Consider the following 25122-nt stretch of genomic DNA (forward strand, 5'->3'; position numbering starts at 1 on the left):
CGCCGGCCAATCACACGCGAGGAACTTAGAAGCGCTCCAGCCAATCCGAGCGGCCGCCTGAATCCGGCGGTTTATTGGGGCACGCGGAGAGGCGGGGCGAGGCGACGGTTTGGTGGCGCGAGGGCGGCGTTGACAACCGCTGCTCGGGTGGCTCCTTCCCTTCCTCTCACGGCAGTACCGTCCCTGTTGGCTCCCCTCTCCCGCCATGTCCGACTGGGAGGCGGAAAGTGAGGACGACGAGGCCCGCCAAGCTCCCGCCAAATCCTCTCCGGCCGAGTGGCGCCCGGTGACGGCGAGGGCTAGTGGGAAACGTGGCTCCGCGGGCAAAGACGACGAGGAGGAAAGAGGCGGTGGCGGGAGGAAATGGGGTTCGCGGCCGGCGCCTTCCCGCGAGCCGTGGCAGTCGGGGCCCTTGGAGTACCGGGCCCGAGGCCCCTTCCGAGGGGCGGGCAGGGAGCGTGCCGGGTCGCCGCCGCTGTGCTTCCACCTGGATAACTCCCTCGTGGGCACCCTCATAGGTAGCGGTGGCTGTCCGTGAGGGGGAACTTGGAGTGATCTCTTTTTGGGGGGCGGGTGGAGAGAAGTCCCCTCTTCCCCTAAACTATATATATATATATATATATATATATATATATATATATATATATATATATTTGCTTTATATATATATATATATATATATATATATATACACACACACACACACACACACACACATATACATACACACACACACTCTTATATATATGTGTGTGTGTGTGTATATATATATATATATATATACACACACACACACACACACACACACACAAACACACATACACGAAAGCGCAAACGGGGGGGGGGCGCTCTTGCTTCCCTGGCTTCCCTTGCTGTGAACAATCCTAAGAGGCTTCTGACTCCCGTGTCGTTCAGTGTTGGACTTGACTCCCTTGCTGATTGCGGTAGACAGCGTGTTGAATTTGGACTGCCTCCTGGATAGTAAATTGTATAATACCACATTGTTTATGAGACTGGGTTATATGCCACTTAACAGTGCACACTCTATGTAGAAAAAGTGGCTGGGTAAACAAATAGGCTCCTCTCCCAGAAAATAAATAGCACCCTCTAACGTCGCAGGGCTGTTTTTAAGGTCAACTCAATAGAGCACCCTGTGAATTCACGAGTGTATGCCTTTTGCTTGCTACATTTGTACAGTGTTTTTCTGCTAGTGCAGAGGTGGAGTTATATGTTCGTGCACTATGACAACAGGGGAAAGGGCCAGGGAGGGAAGATAGATTTATTAGCTAAAAAGTTATCAAGACTACAGTCCTAACCCCACTTACCTGGGAGAAAGGCCCCATAAATTCAGTAGGACTTAATTCTGAGTAGAGCCACTGTTGGATTTGCACTGTAAGGCTGCAAATGTATACTTACTTACCTGAGAATAAGTATTGGACTCAGTGGATCTTGAGTCTGAGTAGACATGAACAGGATTGCACTGTTAAGGATGTCCAGAAATAAGAACTTTATGGTGTTGAAAAGAACTGTCAGGGGTCTTTTACCTTTACTATGGTGTACTTAGTTTCTCTTTAAAAGAGAAAGAGCACTGACTTTATAGTAATTAGCACTTTTGCAACATAAGTGATGTCAAATCTGAATGAACTGTCACTGGAGATAGAGAAATGGAAAGGAAACTCATGCCTGCAATTCCCTGTGCAAAATGGTGCAGCCCTAATATTTTCCTTTTCGTGAATTGGGTGGCCAATAAAAAGAAAAAGCAGCAGCATTGTTCATTGTGGGCATGGAACAGTAAGCCTAGGAAATGCATATGTATCAAGGCCCAAAAGAGGATTGACAGAGGGAGGCGGTCAAAGGTACAGAAAGAGTCTAAGGGACCTCCAGATTCTTAAGACTATCTGTTTTAGCCCCATGCAAAAATCCCTTTCTGTAATTGAGTTGCACCCAAATCTCTAATACTGTATGATCATGTTTACAAACTTTGGTGTTCTTTAAATGGTTTAGTTTATCTTTTAGCTTTGTACATAGGGAAAAGCGTGTTCACTGAAATATGTGAAAGTTGCATAAATACTATCACTATTATACTGGTGTTCTTATGTCGTAAGTTGTGTCATTTTGCAACAAAATATTAGTTAACATAGGGATAGGAATTGTTCATCTAGGGAAAACCTAAGAATTGCTCAGCTTTACTTCTGAGTGTTTTTATGTAAAAATTTGCACCCTCTTTAGATGCCTTCAGACTCTTGCCCTTGTTTCCTTTACTTGTGCTAGAAATAATGTTTGCATTTTGCCAGTAGCAGTATGCATTGTTCTATTTTTAAAAACATTTAGCTAAAATAGGAATGTGGCCAAATTTTGCATATGTATTTTAATTTTGCAACAGGTCGAAGTGGAAGTAAAATAAAAGAGCTTCAGGAATCATCAGGTTGTAAAATACAGGTGAGGCACTATTTTTTTTTAAGTGTTTGTTTAAAAAAACCCAGTCTTTACTCAAAAGACTGGTTGTTGCATTGCAAAATAACTGCTTTTCTTTGCGAAGAGTGGGGTCGTGTATATTTGTGATCACGAAGCAATTAACAAAGGAATTGGGGAGAAAATGTCTAGTGTGTAGTACTTTATGTACTTGAATCAGTTTAGTAGTGCTTAACTGAACTTAAATTGGGGGGGGGGATGCTGCTATACTGTTTTTAAACTCCAAGCATTTCCCCCAAACAAGTAAAACCTCAGTACTATTTATGATTGTACATTATGTTACTGTAACATTTGGTAAGCATCATCAAAAACACATGGATTGTGCCAGCAGATGGGTAAGGAGTGACTTCCAATGAAGAACAAAGGTTCTGCTGAAAACCACTGGGATTATTGGCCAACGATGCAGATTTTCTGGAAAATTTACCAGAGTCCTAAATCTATTTTGTTTTTATTTAGGCCACAGTTCTATACCAGCTTCCCTGGGAGCAAGCCCCACTAAACTTAATGAGACTTGCTTTTGAATCAAATTACACAGACAGCTTGTTAGACATATATTAATAAACATTATTAAAATTGTTAATTTAACATACTCTATAAATAGCTTAGAAGTTTTACCTACAGCTAAAGATTTTTCAACTGAAATTATTTAGTAAGGAAAAAATTAATAAAGCAAACATAATGTAGATGGATACATTATTCATATCAATTCAAAAATTATATCCAATATTATTCATGTTTGGAGTAGACCCACTGAAATTAATGGGCATAGCTAACTTAGATAAATTTCAGTGGGTCTAGTTTGAGTAGAACTTGGATGCAACTCACAGCTTTTTTACTAGAGTATTTGAAAATATTTTAGGAGATGACAAATCGTTAGCACACTCTCACCTTATATTGTTTGGATTTTAAAGAAAGGGCTGAATACGAGTTATAAAATATTCCCTGGGTATATACCCTTTTTAATATTTTATGCACACTCTAGTTAATCTAGTTAATACATTGAATGAGAGCATGGTCATATCTTCTGGCCCTGTCTTCTGTGGAAGAAGTGAGTGGATTCTTCATGGATCCAGGTGTGTGTGGGTGTGTGCACATGTTTGTAATTACAAATCTGGTTGTGCCAGGGTTCCTAATCACATACTACCTATCCACATATAGATTGCTCACACATAACACTAAACTGTGGTTTAGTGCTATATGCACAAGCTGGAGTGAGCCCCAACTTGCTTCCTTTCCTGTGTGGCCAGAACTGGACTTCGGCATCATTTAGTTTTGCTTTCTCCTAATCTTGGATTGTTATTGCAGCTTCAGATTAAGTGATAGTTTCTGTAGGTTGGTTGTTAAACTAAACCAGACTTGGTTATAAACTGCAATCTTTGGTTCACAAGTAAAGATGATCTGAGAAGAAACTGAAACTTAATGCCATCAAAGTCATCCCAGTCATGTGGTAGGGTGTGTGTATTCATTCATATGACACTATAATTTAGTACTATATGTAAACTGGCCGCAGAGTGTTCTCACTTTTTGCTGACTGCACAGAGGTTAGTGCCAGCTGGTGCACAAAGGGTGGGGGAAGTAATGACAATCCTGCTGTCCCCACACCTTGTTAGAATGTATGGACGAAATATGAGAAGACTGCTTTAATTTTCTGATAAAAGTTATTGTAACTTTGAAACTGCCTAAGGTACTAAACTCCTATCTATTATGTTACTTTTTCTCATTGTAATGAAGCAAGGCATATTTAGAAATGGAAAACTTTCAGCCTAATATATTGCTTCTGACTGCAAGATAGCCAAGTGGTTTAGGAAATCTTACTTGTACTTCTCAAATAACTTTTTAGTACCCAGAAAGACAATTTTAGAGCGGTATATTGCAGGAATCTAATATCTGATTCTTCTACTAAGTAAAAAAAATCTTACATTTAGGTTGTAAAGGGCAATTATGAAGCTGAAATAAAGATATTTGGTGGTAATGATAAGCAAACAAAAGCCAAAATGATGATTGATGATCTTATTGAGAGGTGCAGCCAAAGCAACGCAGGAGAAAGGTATGTTAAAGGTAAGAATTTAAAACTTGATATGTGTTTTATATTTAAGCTTTCTCTGCAGACTGCTCTGCTTGTATAAAACCCAGATTAGAATTATCCACTCTGTTGAAGAGACATTTATAAACTGAAAGCTAGTAGTGTAGGGAGTGTAGGAATATCCAGAGGAGTTCATAAAGCTGCCCTTGTGATGCATCCAAAAATAAAACATGGTATTGGTTCACATAGTTTGTCTTTAGATTGCAGGGAAATGAAACTGTTCTGTGGTTCATAATTAAACTTTTTATCTGAATTCCCAAGAACTAATTTAAGCTGCATAATCTGATAGAAAATGTTTAACCAAATCAGAACCTAATTTTGTTTTAACAGATGGCTTTAAACACCAAGATTTTGGAACCACTCGTTATGAAGAAAGTCATTCCGGTGCTTTGAAGTCAGGATACAGTAATCCAAAGCAATCCATTAACTGGGCCTCCCTTCGAGAAAATAAAGCTAAATATGAAGCTATGAAGTGGGCTGGTTAGTGTAACATATTTTTTTAAAGGAATTGTAGGTGGTCATCCTTCAATATAAATGCTTTATTAGCTGTGAAAATCATCTACTTTGATATGTAAAAAATTCTAAGAAATTCTGAGAACATTTGATCATCTATTGATTTTGTTATATTTATTAAAAACTGCCTGGTATGTGGTCACGGTTGAACGCAAAAATCAGATAAGATTTGGTGTAAAGGCCATAGTGTTAGTGCAGTATTTTAAGTGTCATATCACACTGAGGTAGCACCTTGGTACAAAAAAAGGCTTTCAATTAGATACAAAAGGTTGTGCTAACACAATATACTATATTGACCACACTTCATGCACTAATTTAATGCCACTACAAAACATGGGTGCCAGGGTCCATAGGCATACTTACCCACAGAGTTAGGCATATAATATATGGACAAGTCTACAGCACTATAGGGCATACCAGTCGTTCACACTAATGTGATTGGTCACTCAGGCAGACCCTGGACGGATGTACTGTTCTCATGTTACTCAGAAGTAACAGTGAAACCAGGGTACTGAATTCAAAATGTCTTGCTGTGCCTGTAGAGATTTAAAAATTAATCCTTGAATACAAAGCTGGGAAGAAGTAGTATCTTGATATACAAGACTGCCCATCATCCACATCTCAGATTACATATCAGTACTGACTGTGGTACAAACTTTTAAAAAAGAAAGCTCAAAAATTGTTTTTGTGGTTGGGTGTTCTTATTTTTTAATCTAGTGAAACTTTATGAATATGGAAAAATGAATTTCCATACTCATGCTATGGTTTCTAGTAAACGAAAAGTGTTCAAGGGCTTATTGATAGTCCTTCTTTGGGTGATAAATATACAGTGGTGCCTCGCAAGACGAAATTAATCCGTTCCGTGAGGCTCTTTGTATAGCGGTTTTTTCGTCTTGCGAAGCAAGCCCATTGACAGCTTAGCGGATTAGCGCTATTAGCGGATTAGCGGCTTTTAGCAGATCAGCTGATAAGCGGCTTAGCGGCTTAGGAAAAGGGGGGGAAAGGGGAAAAAACCCGCAGGAACTCGCAAGACATTTCGTCTTGCGAAGCAAGCCCATAGGGAAATTCGTTTTGCGAAGCGCCTCCAAAACGGAAAACCCTTTCGTCTAGTGGGTTTTCCGTCTTGCGAGGCATTCGTCTTGCGGGGCACCACTGTATTTGGTGTAGTTTGTTATCGGCATTTCTTTGCAAGCCATGTTGAATTGTGTGTCTGCTCAATAGAACTACCTGTAAAAATGAGGAATAGGCTGGCATGGGAATAGAGTTCAGGGTTGTTGTTTTTAATGAAGATGGTGTTCTTTTCTATTCTTAGTAGTTTGAGAAGTTACTTTTTAAAATAACCCATTTTCCCTTTAATTTTATTAGATTTGCCTCCAATTGAAAAATGTTTTTACAAAGAATCTCTAAAGGTTGCTTCAATGTCACAAGAAGAAGCTGATAGGTGGAGGTAATAATTTAAATTGAAAGGTTGTATGGCCTATTGGAAAGTTGGGTTGATTTTTAAATGGATTATAGTTTTAAGAAGGTGAAGGCAATGTCTGCAAAGTAGTAGGTAATACTGAGTTTAGATGCACACACATACTGAGTTTAGATGCATATTTCACACAGGATAGGTCTTACGTGCCATTTTTGGGGGGGTTAGGATTGAAACGCATAAGCTCATTGAATAGCTTGTAAGGTTTGAAAGCTGATGCCATCAGCCATAGAACATTTCCAGAGGTATGCACTTTAAAATGTCTTACATGAATGAAACATGCATCTATAATCAGAGAGCCTGGTTTGATTGCAGCTCTTGGACAAGTGTACATTCACTACAAACCCTGGCTTTCTATTATGTAATAGTTTGAAGGAACCTTAATTATTCTTTAATCATGTTTATGATTTGCACTAAATCATAAAACTCCTTGCATGCAGTGGGACTTAGTTGTCATCATAGCTTCTGTTGGCAAAGGTCATGTTTTGTTTTTAATAACAGCCTCTACCACTGGCTTTGATTATGTTTAGTGCATAATAATGTTAAGCAACTTTTATCTAGTTGTTCACATAAGCTAATTATGGAAATGATAACAAAGTCAAAACTACATAATTTTTTGCTCTAGATATTTAGTACTTTGTCTGGAATTGATAAATAAACCATTTTGTCTGCTATCAGTATAATATTATCTCTTTATGTTGTCTTTTATAGAAAAGAAAATAATAATATCACATGTGATGACCTGAAAGATAATGAAAAGCGTCACATTCCCAATCCTATTTGTATATTTGAAGATGCTTTTATGCATTATCCTGACATTATGGCAAATATAAAGAAAGTTGGCTTTCAAAAGCCTACCCCAATTCAGGTATTTTAGTTTTCTTTATTTCTGAATAGTGTAGAAACTGTGCTGTTTAAATAGTAGGCCCTATGTAATAATATACTGTTTATTTTAGTCACAGGCTTGGCCAATAATACTTCAAGGATTTGATCTCATTGGAATAGCGCAGACTGGTACTGGAAAGACGTTGGCTTATCTAATGCCTGGGTTCATTCACTTGGATTTGCAGCCAATGTAAGAAGTAACTGGAATAAGATTTGATTTATTCTGTGCCTGGTGGGTTGTTTTTGTTAATCAAGTTAATAAGATTTAACACAATCTTGGTCACAAGAGCTGTGTGTGGAACTACTGTCATGCTTTTTGCCATCCAGCCCTGTTGCACTGTCAGTTGCCATTCTTTTCTCTTGCATACATACAGTAGTCCATAAACTGGAAAGAGATTCAGCAATGTATTCTTTTTAATGCTTATAGAGTTTGCAACAGTTAAGGTTGCTGTTATTTTTTTAAATCAATGCTATCATAAACAAGTCAATATAAACATTGTTGTGCTCTACACAGGAAGACATCCCACCCCTGCTTTACCCCTTAATTCTCAAAGCAGGCTTCTGTCAACATTGGGAGGCGGACTGCAGCTCTGTGATTTCCTTAAGAGATGGAACATTTCAGATGGGATATAAAAAGCAAACTCTCCAACCTCATAATCCCAGCTATGAATTACTATCTATATTTACATGATAGCCACCATGATGCTATGGCTATGGAGTCCCAGTGATGTGTACATTTCTCTCAGGGATGCCAAGTTAGCAGGTGCTAACCAGTCTAGGTTATTTTACACCTCCCTAAGTTACAGCTTAAGGGACGCTGGTGGCGCTGTGGGTTAAACCACAGAGCCTAGGACTTGCCAATCAGAAGGTCGAGGGTTCGAATCGCCACGACAGGGTGAGCTCCCGTTGCTCGGTCCCTGCTCCTGCCAACCTAGCAGTTCGAAAGCACGTCAAAGTGCAAGTAGATAAATAGGTACTACTCTGGCAGGAAGGTAAACGGCGTTTCCGTGTGCTGCTCTGGTTCTCCAGAAGCGGCTTAGTCATGCTGGCCACATGACCCAGAAGCTGTACGCCGGCTCTCTCGGCCAATAAAGTGAGATGAGCGCTGCAACCCCAGAGTCGGCCATGACTGGACCTAATGGTCAGGGGTCCCTTTAGCTTTAAAGTTACAGCTTAACCCAGCAGCCCTGCCTTTTATCTTTATTCTTTCCCAAGCACCTGGGCATCGTGATGCACAAATATCCATTCTTCCTACTCCCATGAAACCAAGTTACTTGGTTTGCATTGCCATAGTATTTAGGCAGCTAATGTCATAAAAGTGTTTTTGTAAGTGATGTGTGCTTTTGAACTTACTTCCAGGTAATTATGCTTTGAAATGTGGGCTTAATTAATTTTAACCAAAGTTAAATGATACTTGTATGGAAGCCAAACAGCATAGTTAGCCTGTCTGCTAGGTTTTCCTCTGTTCTCTTCTTAAAATATTGCCTTTTGTATTTTTTATGTATAACTGCTATCTAAGCAAGGTTGGATTTTCTTACAGACCTAGAGAAAAACGTGGTGGACCAGGTATGTTGGTTCTCACTCCCACTCGAGAACTGGCTCTTCAAGTTGAGGCAGAGTGCTCAAAATATTCCTATAAAGGAATTAAAAGGTAATATTTACATCATCTTCATTACTTTGGCAGTGGTACTGCAATGTGTCACAATATCTCTGAAAGACGCCACTGTGAAACACTTCAAGTAGTATTTTTATGTTTACAGTCTTTTGATGGATTTATTAGTATTTAACATCTACAAATTCCCGATAGTATGCCAAATACTGTATGGACTGCAGTAGAGATTATAATTTCTATCTAGAAATTTTACAGTCTTCAACTGCCACCTTCTAGCTTTCTTATGATCATGTTTAAAACTTTTCATTCCTACATCTGATTAAAATAAGCATTCTTAAGTCCCTCCAGATGTTTAGGAGAAACATCAACATTCTAGTTCAATAACGACGTATATTTAAACAACTTTATCAGCATTTCTAAAGAGTTGTTCAAATATTATTCCTGTTACTAAAACAGGGCAATCCCACAGTAATCAAGAGGACAGCTGCCACTTACCAAGAGGATCAAAAGGCCTGGTGCATGTGCAGCAGTGGAGCCAATCCAGTACTCCTGCTGCTTCACCCATCTGCACTGGGTTCCCTGACCTTTCCCTCTCAGTAAGCAGAAGTGAAACTCAGCATCAGAAAGACAGACAGGCAACTCTGCCCTGCCTCCCCTACCCCACAATCTGCTTGTGAGACAGTCAAAACCCTGGCCAGGCCATGGCAAGAAATAATACTGCAGTGGAACCACTGCTGCATCTCCAATCCTGTTCCTCTCCGTGGTTGGGGTGGAAAGTGGGAGGGCAGGCAAATCACTGTGCCAGCCTGGACCTGGTGCAGTAGTGAGGCTCAGTGTTGTGAAATGAGAGCACAGGGATCCAGGTTGGGATCCAGAAGACCAGCCCCTCCCCCGGAACACTCTTTTTCTGTTGTACAAACTTGGCAGATGAGAATCCCCCTGGCAGTACTTTGTTCAGCCTCGCATTCAGCAGGCACATCAGGGAACTCTGCACCAGCGGAATGATGGCATCAGACTGCACAGGGTGTTCCTCTGCCTAAGCCAACTCTGCAGTCCAGCACAAAGAGGATTTGGACTGCAGCCAAATTTACATGAAAAAATAAATCATGCAGGGTATTTAATGTAACCTGTGTTCAGTGTAAAAATTTAAAATGCACAGTAGCATGACCATATAGTTTTAATTTAAAACAGCTAAATATTGGATAAACTCTCTCTAGCATTTGCATATATGGTGGCGGAGACCGGAAGGGGCAGATCAGCGTGGTTACCAAAGGTGTGGACATTGTTATAGCTACGCCAGGTAGATTGAATGACCTCCAAATGAACAACTTCATAAATCTGAGGAGCATTACATACCTGGCAAGTAGTCAAAATGTTGTATTAAATTGGGAGTAATGTGCAAGTATAACCTGCAAGAAAATATTGCAATAGGGAACTTTCATGTTTTCTTCCAGAATACTCCATTCTGTTCCTGCTAATCACTGTCATACCTCCAACAGTTAACATTGCGTGGCAAGTGGCCAAGATAATAGAATTGTAGAGTTGAAAGAGGGACTCCAATGGTCATCTAGTCCAACCCCCTGCAATGCAGGAGTTTCAACTAAAGCACCCATGGGAGATGGCCACGCAACTTTTGCTTATAAACCTGTGGTCTAAACCCTGAGCCTCTTGGGCTTCCCGATCGGAAGGTCAGTGATTCAAAGCCGCGTGACAGGGTGAGCTCCCGTTGCTCTATCCCAGCTTCTGCCAACCTAGCAGTTTGAAAGCATAGCAGTGCAAGTAGATAAATAGGTACAGCTGCAGCGGGAAGGTAAGCAGTATTTCCATGCACTCTGGCACTCATCATGGTGTTCCGTTCCACCAGAAGTAGTTAAGTCATGTTGGCCACTTGACCCAGAAAGCTGTCTGCAGAGAAATGCCAGCTCCATCAGCGTGAAAAGCAAGATGAGGCCATGAACCCATAGTCGCATTTGACTGGACTTAACTGTTCAGGGGTCCTTTCCCCTTTCCCTTTTACTATGGATATAATGAAGAGGGGTGTTAAAAAAATAGAAGGACAGGGCTAGTAGTAATGCTAAAGAAGAATTCAGAATGTCTGGTAATATTTTAGTCACAATATGAACAGATGGTATAAAGGTCCTTTTATTTAATACAAATGAATGTTTTTCAGATCAGGTGATTTTCAATTGGAAGGTGTCTTTGAACATCAACTTTTGTTAAGTAATCACATAATTGTTCCTTTAGGTGTCCTTCAACAGGATCTACCATAACCATCCATTGGTGCATGAGCAGAAAGTTATTGCATATATGGGGAGGTGAGAAGGGAGGGGAATTTGGAAAACGGTTGTGTAAATGGGTACCCAAGGGCACAGTTTTGGCTCACAGCCTTGGTTACATGGTAAGCATGCAACATTATCTTTTAAAATAAGTATGTCTCCCAAGCACTTCTTTTAGTTCATCTATAGCGTTACTATGTCTAATTCTGCATTATTCACAGTGCAACCGGAAACTTCCTTAGGGATACCTATTTAATCTATGTTATCTCTTGTACAACAGTCCCAGAAAGGAGTTAGGTAGATTTTGAGTCAAAATAGAGGTATTGTGTTGGGAAAGCCAAAGGACATAGTGATGAGAGTATACATGTAAAATGAACTTGTACATGCTCTGCAGATAATAGTTTAGAAATTTAGTGGTTTTGGCATGGAGTTTCAGAAAGCCAACAGTTTATAACTATTGTGTTTCACAGGTGTTGGATGAAGCTGATAGAATGCTAGATATGGGTTTTGAGCCTCAAATAATGAAGATTTTATTAGACATCCGCCCTGATAGGCAAACGGTTATGACCAGGTATGTGTGGTTCATGGCTTCATCTGAAGATGTGTTTTAATGGAAAATATGGTATCTGGATGCTACATCCCAAAGTTGTTTTATGCAATTTATTATAATGACCTTGGGGAGAAAGGTAAGTGTGAAATATTGTTTTATTACATTTGCATACTACCTTTTCCTCCATGTAGCTCAAGGTGGTGTACGTGTTTCTCCACATTTAATCCTCGCAGCAAGCCTGTGAAGTAGGATAGGTGGAGAGTGTGTGACTGCAAGGTCACCCAGTAAGCTTCATGACTGAGTGGGGATACAAACCCATGTCATCTTCCAGCACTCTAACTATTACACCACATGGAAACTTTCATGAATCCAGCGGACTGGTAGAATTCAGGCACCCACAACTAAGGGGAGCCTATAAAACACAGGGTTCTTTCTCCATGTGGCCACTCTCCTCTGCCCTAGGAGGAAAGAAGCACTTTGCCAGCCCTGTCTGTGCTCAGCACTTTCCAAAGTGCCAAGTGTAGGGCTAGCAACTCCACTTGTACTATATAGCAGTTGTCAAGCACCCATCAGTCTCGTGTGAAAGGGATTTTGACAGGTGGACAGGATAATTCACCTGTCAGTTGTGTGGAATCATAAAGGTATAATGTGATTGACAGTTAAGTGGCCCAACCCACCTGTCAAATTTGCCCCACAAGGTCAGTCCTGATAAGGATCTGGCCCATGGAAGCAAAAAGGTTCCCCATTCTGGAATTAAATCAACACCTTTCTATAGAGAAACTTTATTCTTGGGTAACTGAATTCTTTATTTTGTTGTTGTTCATAGTAGCAAACTATTTGCAACTGCCTTGTTTGTATTTAGGATGGAAACCTGAGAATGCAGGACAGTAATAGAGTTGAAATACAAAATGACTTTCCTTTTCATTCCTACCAGTGCTACATGGCCAGATGGTGTCCGCCGTCTTGCAAAATCATATTTGAAAGATCCTATGATTGTGTATGTTGGTACTCTTGATCTAGCGGTGAGTTGTTTTCTGTTTTGGGCTTATTACTCCTGTGTTGTTTTTAATGAGACTGTATAAACTGGACAATGTCTAGTCTTGATTTGTGTGTGAACTAGGCTATATTTAAAAAAGATATAGCAACTCAAAATCTAATAATATCCCAGGCTAAAATGAAAATTATAAAATGGAAATCTTAATAATGCGAGAAGTTACAGATTGCAACATTTTTTTCTTTAAAACAATGTTATCACATTCTTCAGCCTAAAAGACTGCCAGAATGGCTTGCAAATGTCCCAGCCCTTATTCTTTGCAGTCTAAAAACATGATGGAAAAGGGAATGGGAGGAAAGAGGAAAAACACTGTTTTAGTTCATAATTCTTTTAATAAGCAGCTGGAATGGAAAGATTTCAAGGAGAGGAGGAGCCAAACGTTCCGGTGAGCTGAAAGGCTCTGTGGCCCCATCTCTGTTCTCCCCTGAAGAGAAATTATTTAAGCTTCCTCTTTCTCATGCACAGAATAAGAGCAGTATTGCCCATTCCTGCCCACAGGGTAGACCTGGGTAAGACTTTGAGACCTTCAGACATCTATGTATGGATACAACATTTCAACAAAGTGTGTATGTCTAAAATCCAATGCTTGTGAGCTGAAACTGGTCAATTTCTCAGTTTTGAGGCAGAAGTCACGGTAAAATCATCCATGTTATTTGGGATTGTGCATGTTGGGTTTTAGGCATATCCATTTATACCCAAAATGCAATGTGCATAATCCCAAATAAGATGGCTAATTTACCATGACCCCTGCAAAATTAACTGATCTGCCTTCCACAAAACACTGGAATTGGAGAGCTCTCGTAGAATCATTGCTCCTGATTACAAGCCAGACCTGTTAGTCACATTGAAGTGCTTCCTCCACCCTCATAGTGTTTTTTCTATATCTGGATCACCAAGGTTACACAAAATGCTTCAGGGTTCCCTGCTCTGTGTGACTCATGCAGCTTTGTAGAGATGCTAATTTACCTTGGGAAGTCCAACATCTCTCCAAGGCTTCACCATGGAATTCAGGATTCTTCCTAGGGGAAAACAGCCTTAGCAAGAGGGTTGTGTGCCTAACTCTTGCCCAGTCATTTAAAGGGGAGAGTATTTGAATCGGAGACTAATAAGACCCACAGAAGGCATTGGATCTGGATTCTCTGGTTTGTGGTTTGCAATCTAAAGTAGTGCTCTGGTTTTTTTAAAAGTGAGTTACTTGATTCTTAGTTGTGGGTGTTAAGAACTGTACTGAGTTGTGGGTGTTAAGAACAGCACCCAATGATTTAGGTGGGATTTATTTTCAAATAATCATGCCACAACAGCCAGTTCTAGTCAAAGCTCACATTCAAAGTCTCCATGCATAGTACCTGAATAGTCTTCCAACATGAAAATTCTTTGATTCTGTGTTGAGATTCCTGCATTGCAAGGGGTTGGACTACATGACCTACAGGGTCCCTTCCAACTGTACATGTCCATCTCGAACTCTTTCTGTATCCCTAGCTATAACAAAGTATGTACAATTCTTAATTGATACTTTGACAAGGTTCAAATTCACATTCAGGTTTCCTTTGATTAAATTTGGTTTTCTAGGCAGTAAATACAGTGGAACAGAAAATTGTTATTATTCCAGAAGAAGAAAAAAGAGCTTTTACACGTTACTTCATTGACACTATGAAGTCTGAAGATAAAGTCATCATTTTTGTGGGAAAGAAGCTTACGTATGTAGAAGAAATCTAACAGGAATATTTGGCTTACTGCCTACATTTGTCATTCACTATTAACCATTAAATATGATTTACAGGTGCCTCATTATTGAGTCAGGCCATTGGTCCATCTAGCGGCTAGCCCAATATTACCTTACTGTATTATGTTAGTTGAGCTCTAGGGCCTACAGCAAAGGTCTTCTCCCATCACCTTTTGTCCGTCTGTTGAAACGGAAATACTAGGGATTAAAGTTTGGGCATTTGCATAAAAAGCATGTGCTCTTCCAGTCAGTTATGGCCTTTCTTCAGCCAAATGTGGTTTTAAATTTAGATTCTTTAGAATTTTAGATAGAAAATGTAAGCTACATTTATTTTCAGCTCTTAATATTTGGTGATGTGCTCTGATTAATTCCCTTTTCAAGAAGTAGCAGCAGGGCATTGTTTGACCTCTTGGAGGCTGGTTCCATCTTAAGCCGTGCCTGGGGGAGGAACAACCCAAAGACTGACTCAGTTTATTGAATCAATAGGCAGGGTTATCCCAAGCTCCTCACTCCCCCCCCCCCTTATACTTATATGATCAAGATACGGTGCTGCACATAGCAGCATTTAATCAAAGTATATGTTACTTTTGTTTACCAGGATGTGTAAGAGTTACCCATAAGAGAAGTTATGTAAAATGTCATATTGTTTATATGACTCTGCTATATGCCACTTAACAGTGCGCTCTATGTCAAAAAAGTGGTTGGGTAAACAAATAGTCTCCTCTCCCAGACCAGAAAATCAGAAGTAGAGCCAGATGTTTTCAAAGCTAAATGCAGCATGTCAAAACAGCTAAAAAGTATGGGTTTCTTGCAAAAGGTCTTGGCCCCAAAGATGTGCTTGAGGTGACATGAATTTGTCCAGTCACTTCTGGTAGCAAATTCCAGATGCAATGTGAGAAGAAGTACTACTTTTTGTCCCCCTAATCTCCCACTGTTCAGTTTCATTGGATGGCCTGGGATCTTATAATATATGAAAAGGGAGAAGAAACTATAGCCATTTCTTCTACACCATACATCATTTTATACACCTCAATCATGTCCTCCTTTAATCGCCTTTATTCCAAACCAAAAAGCTCCAAATTTAGTCTTCCCTAATATACAAGTTGCCCCACCTCCTCAATAATTTACTTCTCTTATATTGCTTCACGCTTCTTGGTTGGATCCAGATTTCAAGTATGACTAAGTTATGACTAACCTTAGGTAAAGGTAAAGGTACTACTGGCCAAGGGACCCAGCGTTTGTCCACAGACAGTTTCCGGGTCATGTGGCCAGCATGACTAAGCCGCTTCTGCCGAACCAGAGCAGCACACGGAAACGCCGTTTACCTTCCTGCCGGAGCGGTACCTATTTATCTACTTGCACTTTTTGACATGCTTTCGAAAGTTCCATTAATTTCAAGGGTTCTACTCTTAACATGCGTTAGTGTGGATCCAACCCATGACTTTTCTTTGTACTGTACTGTAATTCCTTACCTAGTCTAAATAGAGCAGCTTAACTTCTGAGAATTCAAATTCTCCCGATAGCAAAGAAATGTCAGGAAATGCTGGTTCTCATCTATTTTCAAATATAAAAAAGAATAGTTTCAGCATATAATCTCAATAGGACACTTTTTCTTCAAACTCTTTTTGATTGACTCAAGTTCCATAATGGGGCTAGCAGTACAATTCTTGGAAATAAGCACACATAGGGTGGTGCTACTAGTCAAAGAAAACTGTTTACAACTTGATAACTAGTGATATAAGATGTAAAGGGTGTGTTAGGTATTCTATTTCATATGCTATTGCTGAAATTTAACATTTGCAACAGAAAGAATTCCATAATTTTTGCATATATTCTATTACAGTGGATTTAATCTAGACACAACATTTTCTTTAGTTGCTGAAATCAGAATTCTACTCCACTTCATCCATAGAGTTCTTAAGTGACTTTTCAACCCTTCATCTCTGCATTAGTTCCCTGTCTGTGAAGTGAGAATATTTGCATCTACCTCATAAGTGCATTTTTGGGAAACCACATCTCTACGCTGGTGATTTCTTTCTCTTTTTTCTATAAGGAAGTCTGGTAAATGCATACAATGTTTACTCGCTGATCATGAATCCTTTAGCAATAGGACATTAAATGAGTTTCCTTGAACATGTGGAAGGAACAGAGTACCTGACATAGGGTTTAGACTACTTATTTTAAGTACATGCAATTGTATCTCCAAATGTATGAACCAAGCAATCCTATGTGTTTTTTTAGTTTTTAACTTTTCTGTTTAGTGCCGATGACCTATCAAGTGATTTTGGTCTTCAGGGAATTCCTGTCCAGTCCTTACATGGCAATAGAGAACAATGTGATCGTGAACAGGCTTTAGACGACTTCAAGAAAGGTAAACTTGTAATTGATTAGAATCAGTTGTAGCATAACACTAAGCAACCAGTCATAACATATTTGCGGAAGAAGATGCAGTACCACTCAGCAATGATTTTTTTAAAAAAACCTAAAGCCTTTCCGGCTGTGTTTGCACATTAAGTCTCAGGGCAGGTTACAACAAATACATCACAAAAGCAGCATAAAACTATGGCAAGTTGTTGTGTGACTTATTGCTACATGCAAATGTGGCCATTGAAAAGGTTTACCATTGCTGCAATCCAACCATCCATCTATAAGGATAACAGAGAAACAGCCAGTGAAATGTTTTCTGACTACCTTAAAATATTTTTTTGAAAAACAAGGCTATCTTTATTATTAAGGTGCATTTACTATAAGGTTGTGAATATTGCCCTAACCTTGGGGAAATTTGGGATGTTTACATATTGTGTTTTTGTTTTGTATAATATTGTAAACTAATACAAAGAGGAAAAAATGGCATTTCCAAAATAAATGTCCAGCCTTATGTACGTGCAGTGTGAGTTCAAATATAAAATAAAAAGTTGTTGATTTCTCTACCTAGTTAAAAACTCTTGTCAGATCCCAATTTATGCCTTTTGTGAGGTATATATGTCTCACTGTGCTTGTTCTAGGCAGAGTTCGCATACTGATAGCAACTGACTTGGCCTCCCGTGGACTTGATGTGCATGATATCACTCATGTCTTTAATTTTGACTTCCCTCGCAACATTGAAGAGTATGTTCATAGAGTAGGCCGTACTGGACGTGCAGGGTAAGTGGAATACTCTATATACAGTGGTGCCTCGCAAGACGAAATTAATTCGTTCCGCGAGTCTCTTCGTCTTGCGGTTTTTTCGTCTTGCGAAGCACGGTTATTAGCGGCTTAGCGCTATTAGCGGCTTAGAAAAAGGGGGGGAGGGAAAAAACTCGCAAGAACTCGCAAGACGTTTCATCTTGCGAAGCAAGCCCATAGGGAAATTCGTCTTGCCAAGCACCTCAAAAAACGGAAAACTCTTTCATCTAGCGAGTTTTTTGTCTTGCGAGGCATTCGTCTTGCGAGGCACCACTGTATAGTGAATTGGATATCTGGAATGTGCCACTGTTACTTCTTAGAGGAACACCAGTGTTTTCTCCAGCACATTTTACATAGACAGGCAGCCCTGTTTAGGGGAGCTTTTAATGTTTAACAAACTATTGTATTTTAATATTTTGTTGGAAGCCACCCAGAGTGGCTGGGGAAACCCAGCCAGATGGGTGGGGTATAAATAATAAATTGTTGTTGTTGTTATTCCTCATTTGGGGACATCCAAAAACAATTAGAAACCAGCTTTCTTGCTGAGAATCAAGTTGACATTCTACTTCAAAGAAGAAGAAATGAGGTTTAAGCTGCTCACTAGTACTTCAGCCTAAGAGTTGCAACAGGGTATTTCGACTATTACTCCTCAGCACAACTCAATAAAAGAAAACACTGAACTGATTTTATTTGAGCTGGCTATCTTGACAGTTTTGTGCTTGCTTTTTTTTTTTTTTTAGCCGCACAGGGGAAGCTGTAACCCTTGTGACTAGGAATGACTGGCGGAATGCATCTGAATTGATTGACATTTTGGAAAGAGGAAACCAGGTAGTGTTTATCATACCCACACTAGCAATTAGCCCTCTCCCTGACTTTCCCCCCAGACTCGAGGTATGTCTCAAAAGCTCTTTAATAAGAACATGTTTTTAAGGTATTGAAACTTTATTCTTAATATTTACTTGCTGTTTAAGATTTGTACCAAGTCTTCATGCATATAGCCTCAAGTGGTTTACAATGCAAAAAAAACAACAACAAACAAACTAGAAAAGTCACTGTTAACAAGCTGGTTTATGGAAACAATTCAAACATAAAAAACAGGTATGAATCATAGAATCATAGAGTTGGAAGAGCCATCGAGGGCCATCGAGTCCAACCCCCTGCCAAGCAGGAAACACCATCAGAGCACTCCTGACATATGGTTGTCAAGCCTCTGCTTAAAGACCTCCAAAGGAGGAGACTCCACCACACTCCTTGGCGGCAAATTCCACTGTCGAACAGCTCTTACTGTCAGGAAGTTTTTCCTAATGTTTAGGTGTAATCTTCTTTCTTGTAGTTTGGATCCATTGCTCCGTGTCCGCTTCTCTGGAGCAGCAGAAAACAACCTTTCTCCCTCCTCTATATGACATCCTTTTATATATTTGAACATGGCTATCATATCACCCCTTAACCTCCTCTTCTCCAGGCTAAACATGCCCAGCTCCCTTAGCCGTTCCTCATAAGGCATCGTTTCCAGGCCTTTGACCATTTTGGTTGCCCTCCTCTGGACACGTTCCAGTTTGTCAGTGTCCTTCTTGAACTGTGGTGCCCAGAACTGGACACAGTACTCCAGGTGAGGTCTGACCAGTGGCACTATTACTTCCCTTGATCTAGATACTATACTCCTATTGATGCAGCCCAGAATTGCATTGGCTTTTTTAGCTGCTGCGTCACACTGTTGGCTCATGTCAAGTTTGTGGTCAACCAAAACTCCTAGATCCTTTTCACATGTACTGCTCTCAAGCCAGGTGTCACCCATCTTGTATTTGTGCCTCTCATTTTTTTTGCCCAAGTGCAATACTTTACATTTCTCCCTGTTAAAGTTCATCTTGTTTGTTTTGGCCCAGTTCTTTAATCTGTCACGGTCGTTTTGAAGTGTGATCCTGTCCTCTGGGGTGTTAGCCACCCCTCCCAGTTTGGTGTCATCTGCAAATTTGATCAGGATGCCCTTGAGTCCATCATCCAAGTTGTTGATAAAGATGTTGAATAAGACCAGGCCCAAGACAGAACCCTGTGGCACACCACTAGTCACTCTTCTCCAGGATGAAGAGGAACCATTGATGAGCGCCCTTTGGGTTCGGTCAGTCAGCCAGTTACAAATCCACTGAGTGGTAGCATAGTCAAGACCGCATTTTACTAGCTTCTTTACAAGAATATCATGGGGCACCTTGTCGAATGCCTTGCTGAAATCAAGGTAGGCTACATCCACTGCGTTCCCTTCATCTACCAGGCTTGTAATTCTGTCAAAAAACGAGATCAGGTTAGTCTGACATGACTTATTTTTCAGAAATCCATGCTGACTATTGGTGATCACAGCATTCCTTTCTAGGTGCTCACAGACTGTTTGCTTAATGATCTGCTCCAGAATCTTCCCTGGTATTGATGTCAGACTGACTGGGCGGTAATTATTTGGGTCCTCTCTTTTCCCCTTTTTGAAAATAGGGACAACATTTGCCCTCCTCCAGTCTGCCGGGACTTCGCCTGTTTACCAGGAATTCTCAAAGATGACTGCCAGTGGTTCTGAGATCGCATCTGCCAGTTCTTTTAATACTCTTGGATGCAGTTCATCTGGCCCTGGAGACTTGAATACATCTAAACTAGCCAAGTATTCTTGTACTATCTCCTTAGTTATTCTGGGCTGTGTTTCCTCTGCTGAATCATTTGCTCCAAATTCTTCAGGTCAGGCATTGTTTTCTTTATCGGAGAAGACTGAGGAAAGAAGGCATTGAGGATTTCAGCCCTTTCTGTGTCCCCTGTTTGCATTTCACCATCTCCTCCTCTGAGTGACCCCACTGTTTCTTTGTTCTTCCTTTTGCTAGAATGGTATGGAAAAACAACTGACTTCAGCTGGAATCAAGAGATAATAAATAAGGGTAGTTTAAGTTCTAATAATACAGATTGTGAATTTGAATATATTTATTTCTGGATGTAATGGTAGTATCTTGTAAAAAAAAATTAATGCATACTTAATGTCTGGGTGCATGTCTTTGTATTGTGAATGTGAAAGGAATGGCTCTTATAAGATGACATCCACCACTTTGGTCTCTGGTAATTTAAACTAACTTTCTAAAGTACTTTGCATAGCAAAAGTTTGTGCTTTGTACCTTTCTCATCAGTAAGAGCTTGAATGGGGGAAATGTGATGCATTCCAAGCAATTTGCAGTGATGGGTAGACTTTATGCAAAACAGATATTACCTGCCAACATACCAGAGTTTAATGAAGTGCAAACTAAACGGGAAACTACTCTAAAAGACCTATTAAGCATTACACTTGCTGTAATAATATCCCAGTACAGTGGGATCTTGGTTTACGAATTTAATCTGTTCTGGAAGTCCACTTTTAAACCAAAACCATTCTTAAACCGAGGTGCGCTTTCCCTAATGAGGCCTCCCGCCCACAGTGCCCTTTCACCATTCAGATTCCATTTTTAGACCGAGGTAAAGTCGGTCGGGTGGCACTGTGGTCTAAACCACTGAGCCTAGAGCTTGCCGATCGGAAGGTAGGCAGTTCGAATCCCCGCGACGGGGTGAGCTCCCGTTGTTCGGTCCCAACTCCTGCCAACCTTGCAATTCAAAAGCACGCCAATAAAGTGCAAGTAGATAAATAGGTACCGCTCCGGTGGGAAGGTAAACGGCGTTTCTGTGTGCTGCTCTGGTTTTGCTAAAAGCGGCTCAGTTATGCTGGCCACATGACCCAGAAAAACTGTCTGTGGACCAATGCTGGCTCCCTCAGCCAGTAAAGCTAGATGAGCGCCACAACCCCAGAGTCGTTCGCGACTGGACTTAACTGTCAGGGGTCCTTTACCTTTTTAAAAAAGTTCTCAAATCAGGACACTACTTCCAATTTTGTGGAGTTTGTAAACCGAATCATTCTTAATCCAGACTGTTCTTAAACCAATACTGTGTATTTAACAGTTATCAAAAAACTTACAGAAGGGGGAAATCTAATTTGATATGATACAAAGAAGGAATATTAGCCTTTTTCAGTGTACTTAGATAAAATATTTAATTCATGGAACAATAAATATTGATGTCAGCAGTATGAAAGTATTGTTGCCATGATTTTCTAATTATCAGGTAATTCCCGAAGAACTTATTTCAATGGCTGAAAGATACAAGCAGTTTCAGTTGAAAAAAGAAATGGAGAAAGATACGGGGAGGTCTCGTGGGAGATCTCGAAGAGGTTTTTAATCCATACTTGAACACAGTGAGTGCCTACTGAAATGTTAGCAATAATTTTAAGTAGAATGTAGTATTGCTCAAGCTTTATGCACGCTTAAAACATAACTTTTAAAAATCTGGTTGTCTTGAAATTGCACCATTTACAGGAATGTGCATTTCCAGATTTGAAAAATATGCTTATTAGAAAATTGAAACAATACTTTTTTATATAGCTGTCATGAGATATATAGCAGTCTTCTGAGCAAAGCCTGCTCTAAATATACATAATAGTAATCATACTGAAGTTGGTTGGTCTAGTCTGGGTCTGGCTAGTGCCTAGGGATTTTAAATCATGCAGCTCTATGGATACTAATAATAATAGGACTTCTTTGAAGTAGTTTGAGAATAATGGCCTTAATCTAACATCTAATGGGGTTTTATTGGCTTATGGTACATTGATTACATCTTCTCATCTTCAGGGAGGAAACCTTGTACATAAAGCAGTAATTGTCAACACTGAAGTTTTTGTCTGCTTATGAGTACCAACATCTTGATCAATGGAGTTCAGAAATACTGGAAATTATGCTGACTTGTAATTATTTTCAAATTCTATCTATTCACTGTAATGTATTCTAATGCAGTGCTGTAGTAAAGCTGGTGGATTATTTTGTTAAGTTTCAGTTTTGATACATTTTGGTTGAGAGTAATAACAATACTTAAGTTCATTCTTGTTTTGTAGCTTATAGTAGTTTTGTTAGATGGAAGAACTGCACTTCATAGAATAATGTTGATAAAAGTTCTTATTTACAAGGAAAAGTAACAATGAGGCAAACAGATCTTCCCCTCTCCATCTTAAATTTAAAATTAGCCTGATTCTGTGGGTTCTGTGTACTGCATCTTTTTTATTGGTAAGATGTAGTGTATTGACATATTTGCATGCCTAGCGAGTCCCACCTGTAGATTAATAGTGGGTCTATAAATGGCAATGGTAGAATACTGTAATTTTATGAGAACTTTATGCATTAACATTTGGCTTCCAGAATCTTCCCTTTACTTGCACAAAAAGACTAGTTTTAAGAGAATAAAGGATTAGTGTTTTCATGGATCTATAGTTGTTATGTTTATTCTTGCTAAATAAAAGCTTTTTAAACATGTATCATTTTCATATAGCATGTTTCAGAACCTGCGAAACGGTATTAATCTGCCTTGCTATAAGATTGTGAGTCAAACATTGTATCATAATTTGTTTCAATGACTAAAGCACTTCACCTTCATGTGCTGTGTGAGGATTATTCAGTTTCTAGTTTCTAGTTTTGTTGCACTTGAATATAATTTTCTAATATGAACAAGAAATAGAAGAGAGATTAGGATTAGCCATTTCCTATTTATATATCAAATGGATCCTGGGGAAGTCTGTGCAACAAAATATGGTCTACATTTAGCAATACTGTTGTATACCTATGCGCACAAAAAAGCTGGTCATTTGCAGGAGGGCAAACACACACTCCAAAAGTGCCCCTAATTAAACATTCTCTTTCTCCCCCATAATTGCATGTAACTTGTTCCCACAGGAAGATATGCACCCAGCCGGGGAAATGTCCCAATCTCCTTGCCAAATCAGTTCTCTATGCATGTGCACTTTCTCAAATGTTACTACAATATAAAGGAAACATGCAAATAAAATATGAAGCTTTCCTTTCCAAATGTTTAACAGTGGCAGGGAAGTGATTTGCCGCCTCCCTGGAAATGTTTTGAAAGAGCAAGCCATAACTGGCATTGTAAATTGTTGATTTGTACTTGCATCAAAGTACTAAGTGCAAAACACATGATGAAAAGCTGTCTTTATATTGTAGTGTTATAAACTATACACACTATCTCTACTTGCTCAAAGAAATTCCAGACAAGTTGAAAATGAGGTACTAGATCACAGAACTTTCTTTTTTCTCAGCCCACTTCCTAACTATGCAAGAGCCTATGTATTGCTGCTACCAGCAATTAACTTTATCATGAGACTGGCCCTTAAAAGCAGTGAGAGAGCATAGCAGTTTTCTTAGAAACCAAGTCCACCACTGGAGCCAGGAATTTATGGCATATGACAATATCTCACTGCCAGTGGCTATTGCACCCCATGAGGTAACGTCATAGCTGCTGGCCACTGTAACTTTAAAGCCCACACAAGTCTCAAGTTTCCTACTCTTCATGGGGTTATGTTCACAGTACCCACTGGGCCTTCTCAAAAGGGTATGTGCATGTGAGCTTGCTTGTGAGGACAGCAGAGACTGTCCATCCTTTTTCTTGCCTGCCAGCTACCAGCGATAGCCTAAGCTATGCATGGGGTGCAGTAAGTTGTCCCGTGCCTATCTCCACTTGGCTCCAGAAAGTAACACTGAGAGAATGGGCTTTAGCACCATTGTAGTTATGCTGAGAATTCCTCAGGGCAGTTTTTCCCCCCATACCATTCAACAGCTATATGAAGCCATTGGGGGGAGCAGCCATAAGGGGAATTGGAGCATTATGTCATCAGTATGCTGTCACCCAACCCTCTTTCTCCTTATCAGTCAGATGTGGCCCTGCAGGAACTGGACTGGTGTGTGTGCACAATGGTGGGCTGGATGAGGGCCAATACAGAACTTGAATCCTGGTGAGACTGAGGCTGTGGGTGAGTGGTTTTCCAGATCAGGGAAATAGGTCAGTTGCCCTCTTCTGAACATGATTGCACTCCCTCTAAAAGAGCAGGTACATTGCTTCAGAGTACATCTAACTTTGTCACCAGAGGCCAAAGTGACTTCACTAGCTAGGACACCTGTCAATTAAGGATGGTGTGAAAGCTACAATATTTCAGGCAATGTCAACTTCCAGATTGCGGTAACCCAGTACGCTGTATCTGCTGCAACTAGTGCAGAATACTTTAGCAAGGCTGCTGCAGGTGGTGCGCAACTGACAGTGTGAAACACCTGTGCTGAATTGCAGTGGCTGCTTAAATACTACCAAGACAGGTTTAAGGTTTTGCTATTGGTATACAAGGCCTTGAACAACCCAGGACCATGATAGCCTTGGAAAAGTCTTTGCCCTGACTGGTCAATTCTTGGAGAAATTCTTTACCTTGCATACTTGTTGT

General features: G+C 40.0%; 1 protein-coding gene across 1 annotated transcript; it reads left to right on the forward strand.

The window, feature by feature from the left end:
- The first annotated feature begins 75 nt into the window (after positions 1-75).
- On the forward strand, positions 76-23278 carry DDX43 (DEAD-box helicase 43). The gene is made up of 17 exons (XM_081857053.1): positions 76-518; positions 2384-2439; positions 4398-4530; positions 4886-5035; positions 6434-6515; positions 7254-7410; positions 7499-7617; positions 8968-9078; positions 10257-10398; positions 11786-11886; positions 12800-12887; positions 14489-14616; positions 16904-17013; positions 17648-17786; positions 18548-18635; positions 21921-22050; positions 22484-23278. The coding sequence occupies exons 1-16, from the start codon at positions 206-208 to the stop codon at positions 22032-22034; spliced, it is 2031 nt and encodes a 676-aa protein (XP_081713179.1). The 5' UTR covers positions 76-205; the 3' UTR covers positions 22035-22050; positions 22484-23278.
- The last annotated feature ends 1844 nt before the right edge of the window (positions 23279-25122 follow it).

Source organism: Podarcis erhardii (assembly GCF_964252035.2).
Source record: "Podarcis erhardii genome assembly, chromosome: 3".
Lineage (NCBI taxonomy): Eukaryota > Metazoa > Chordata > Lepidosauria > Squamata > Lacertidae > Podarcis > Podarcis erhardii.

What these genes read in the sequence shown, in the direction of transcription:
- DDX43 (XM_081857053.1), top strand. Translation starts at nt 206, where the DNA reads ATGTCCGACTGGGAGGCGGAAAGTGAGGACGACGAGGCCCGCCAAGCT. An exon ending in AGGAGAAAGGTATGTTAAAG is followed by an intron (nt 4,531 to 4,885) that starts GTAAGAATTTAA and finishes TTGTTTTAACAG; the next exon opens with ATGGCTTTAAACACCAAGAT. An exon ending in TGAGGAGCATTACATACCTG is followed by an intron (nt 10,399 to 11,785) that starts GCAAGTAGTCAA and finishes TGTGTTTCACAG; the next exon opens with GTGTTGGATGAAGCTGATAG.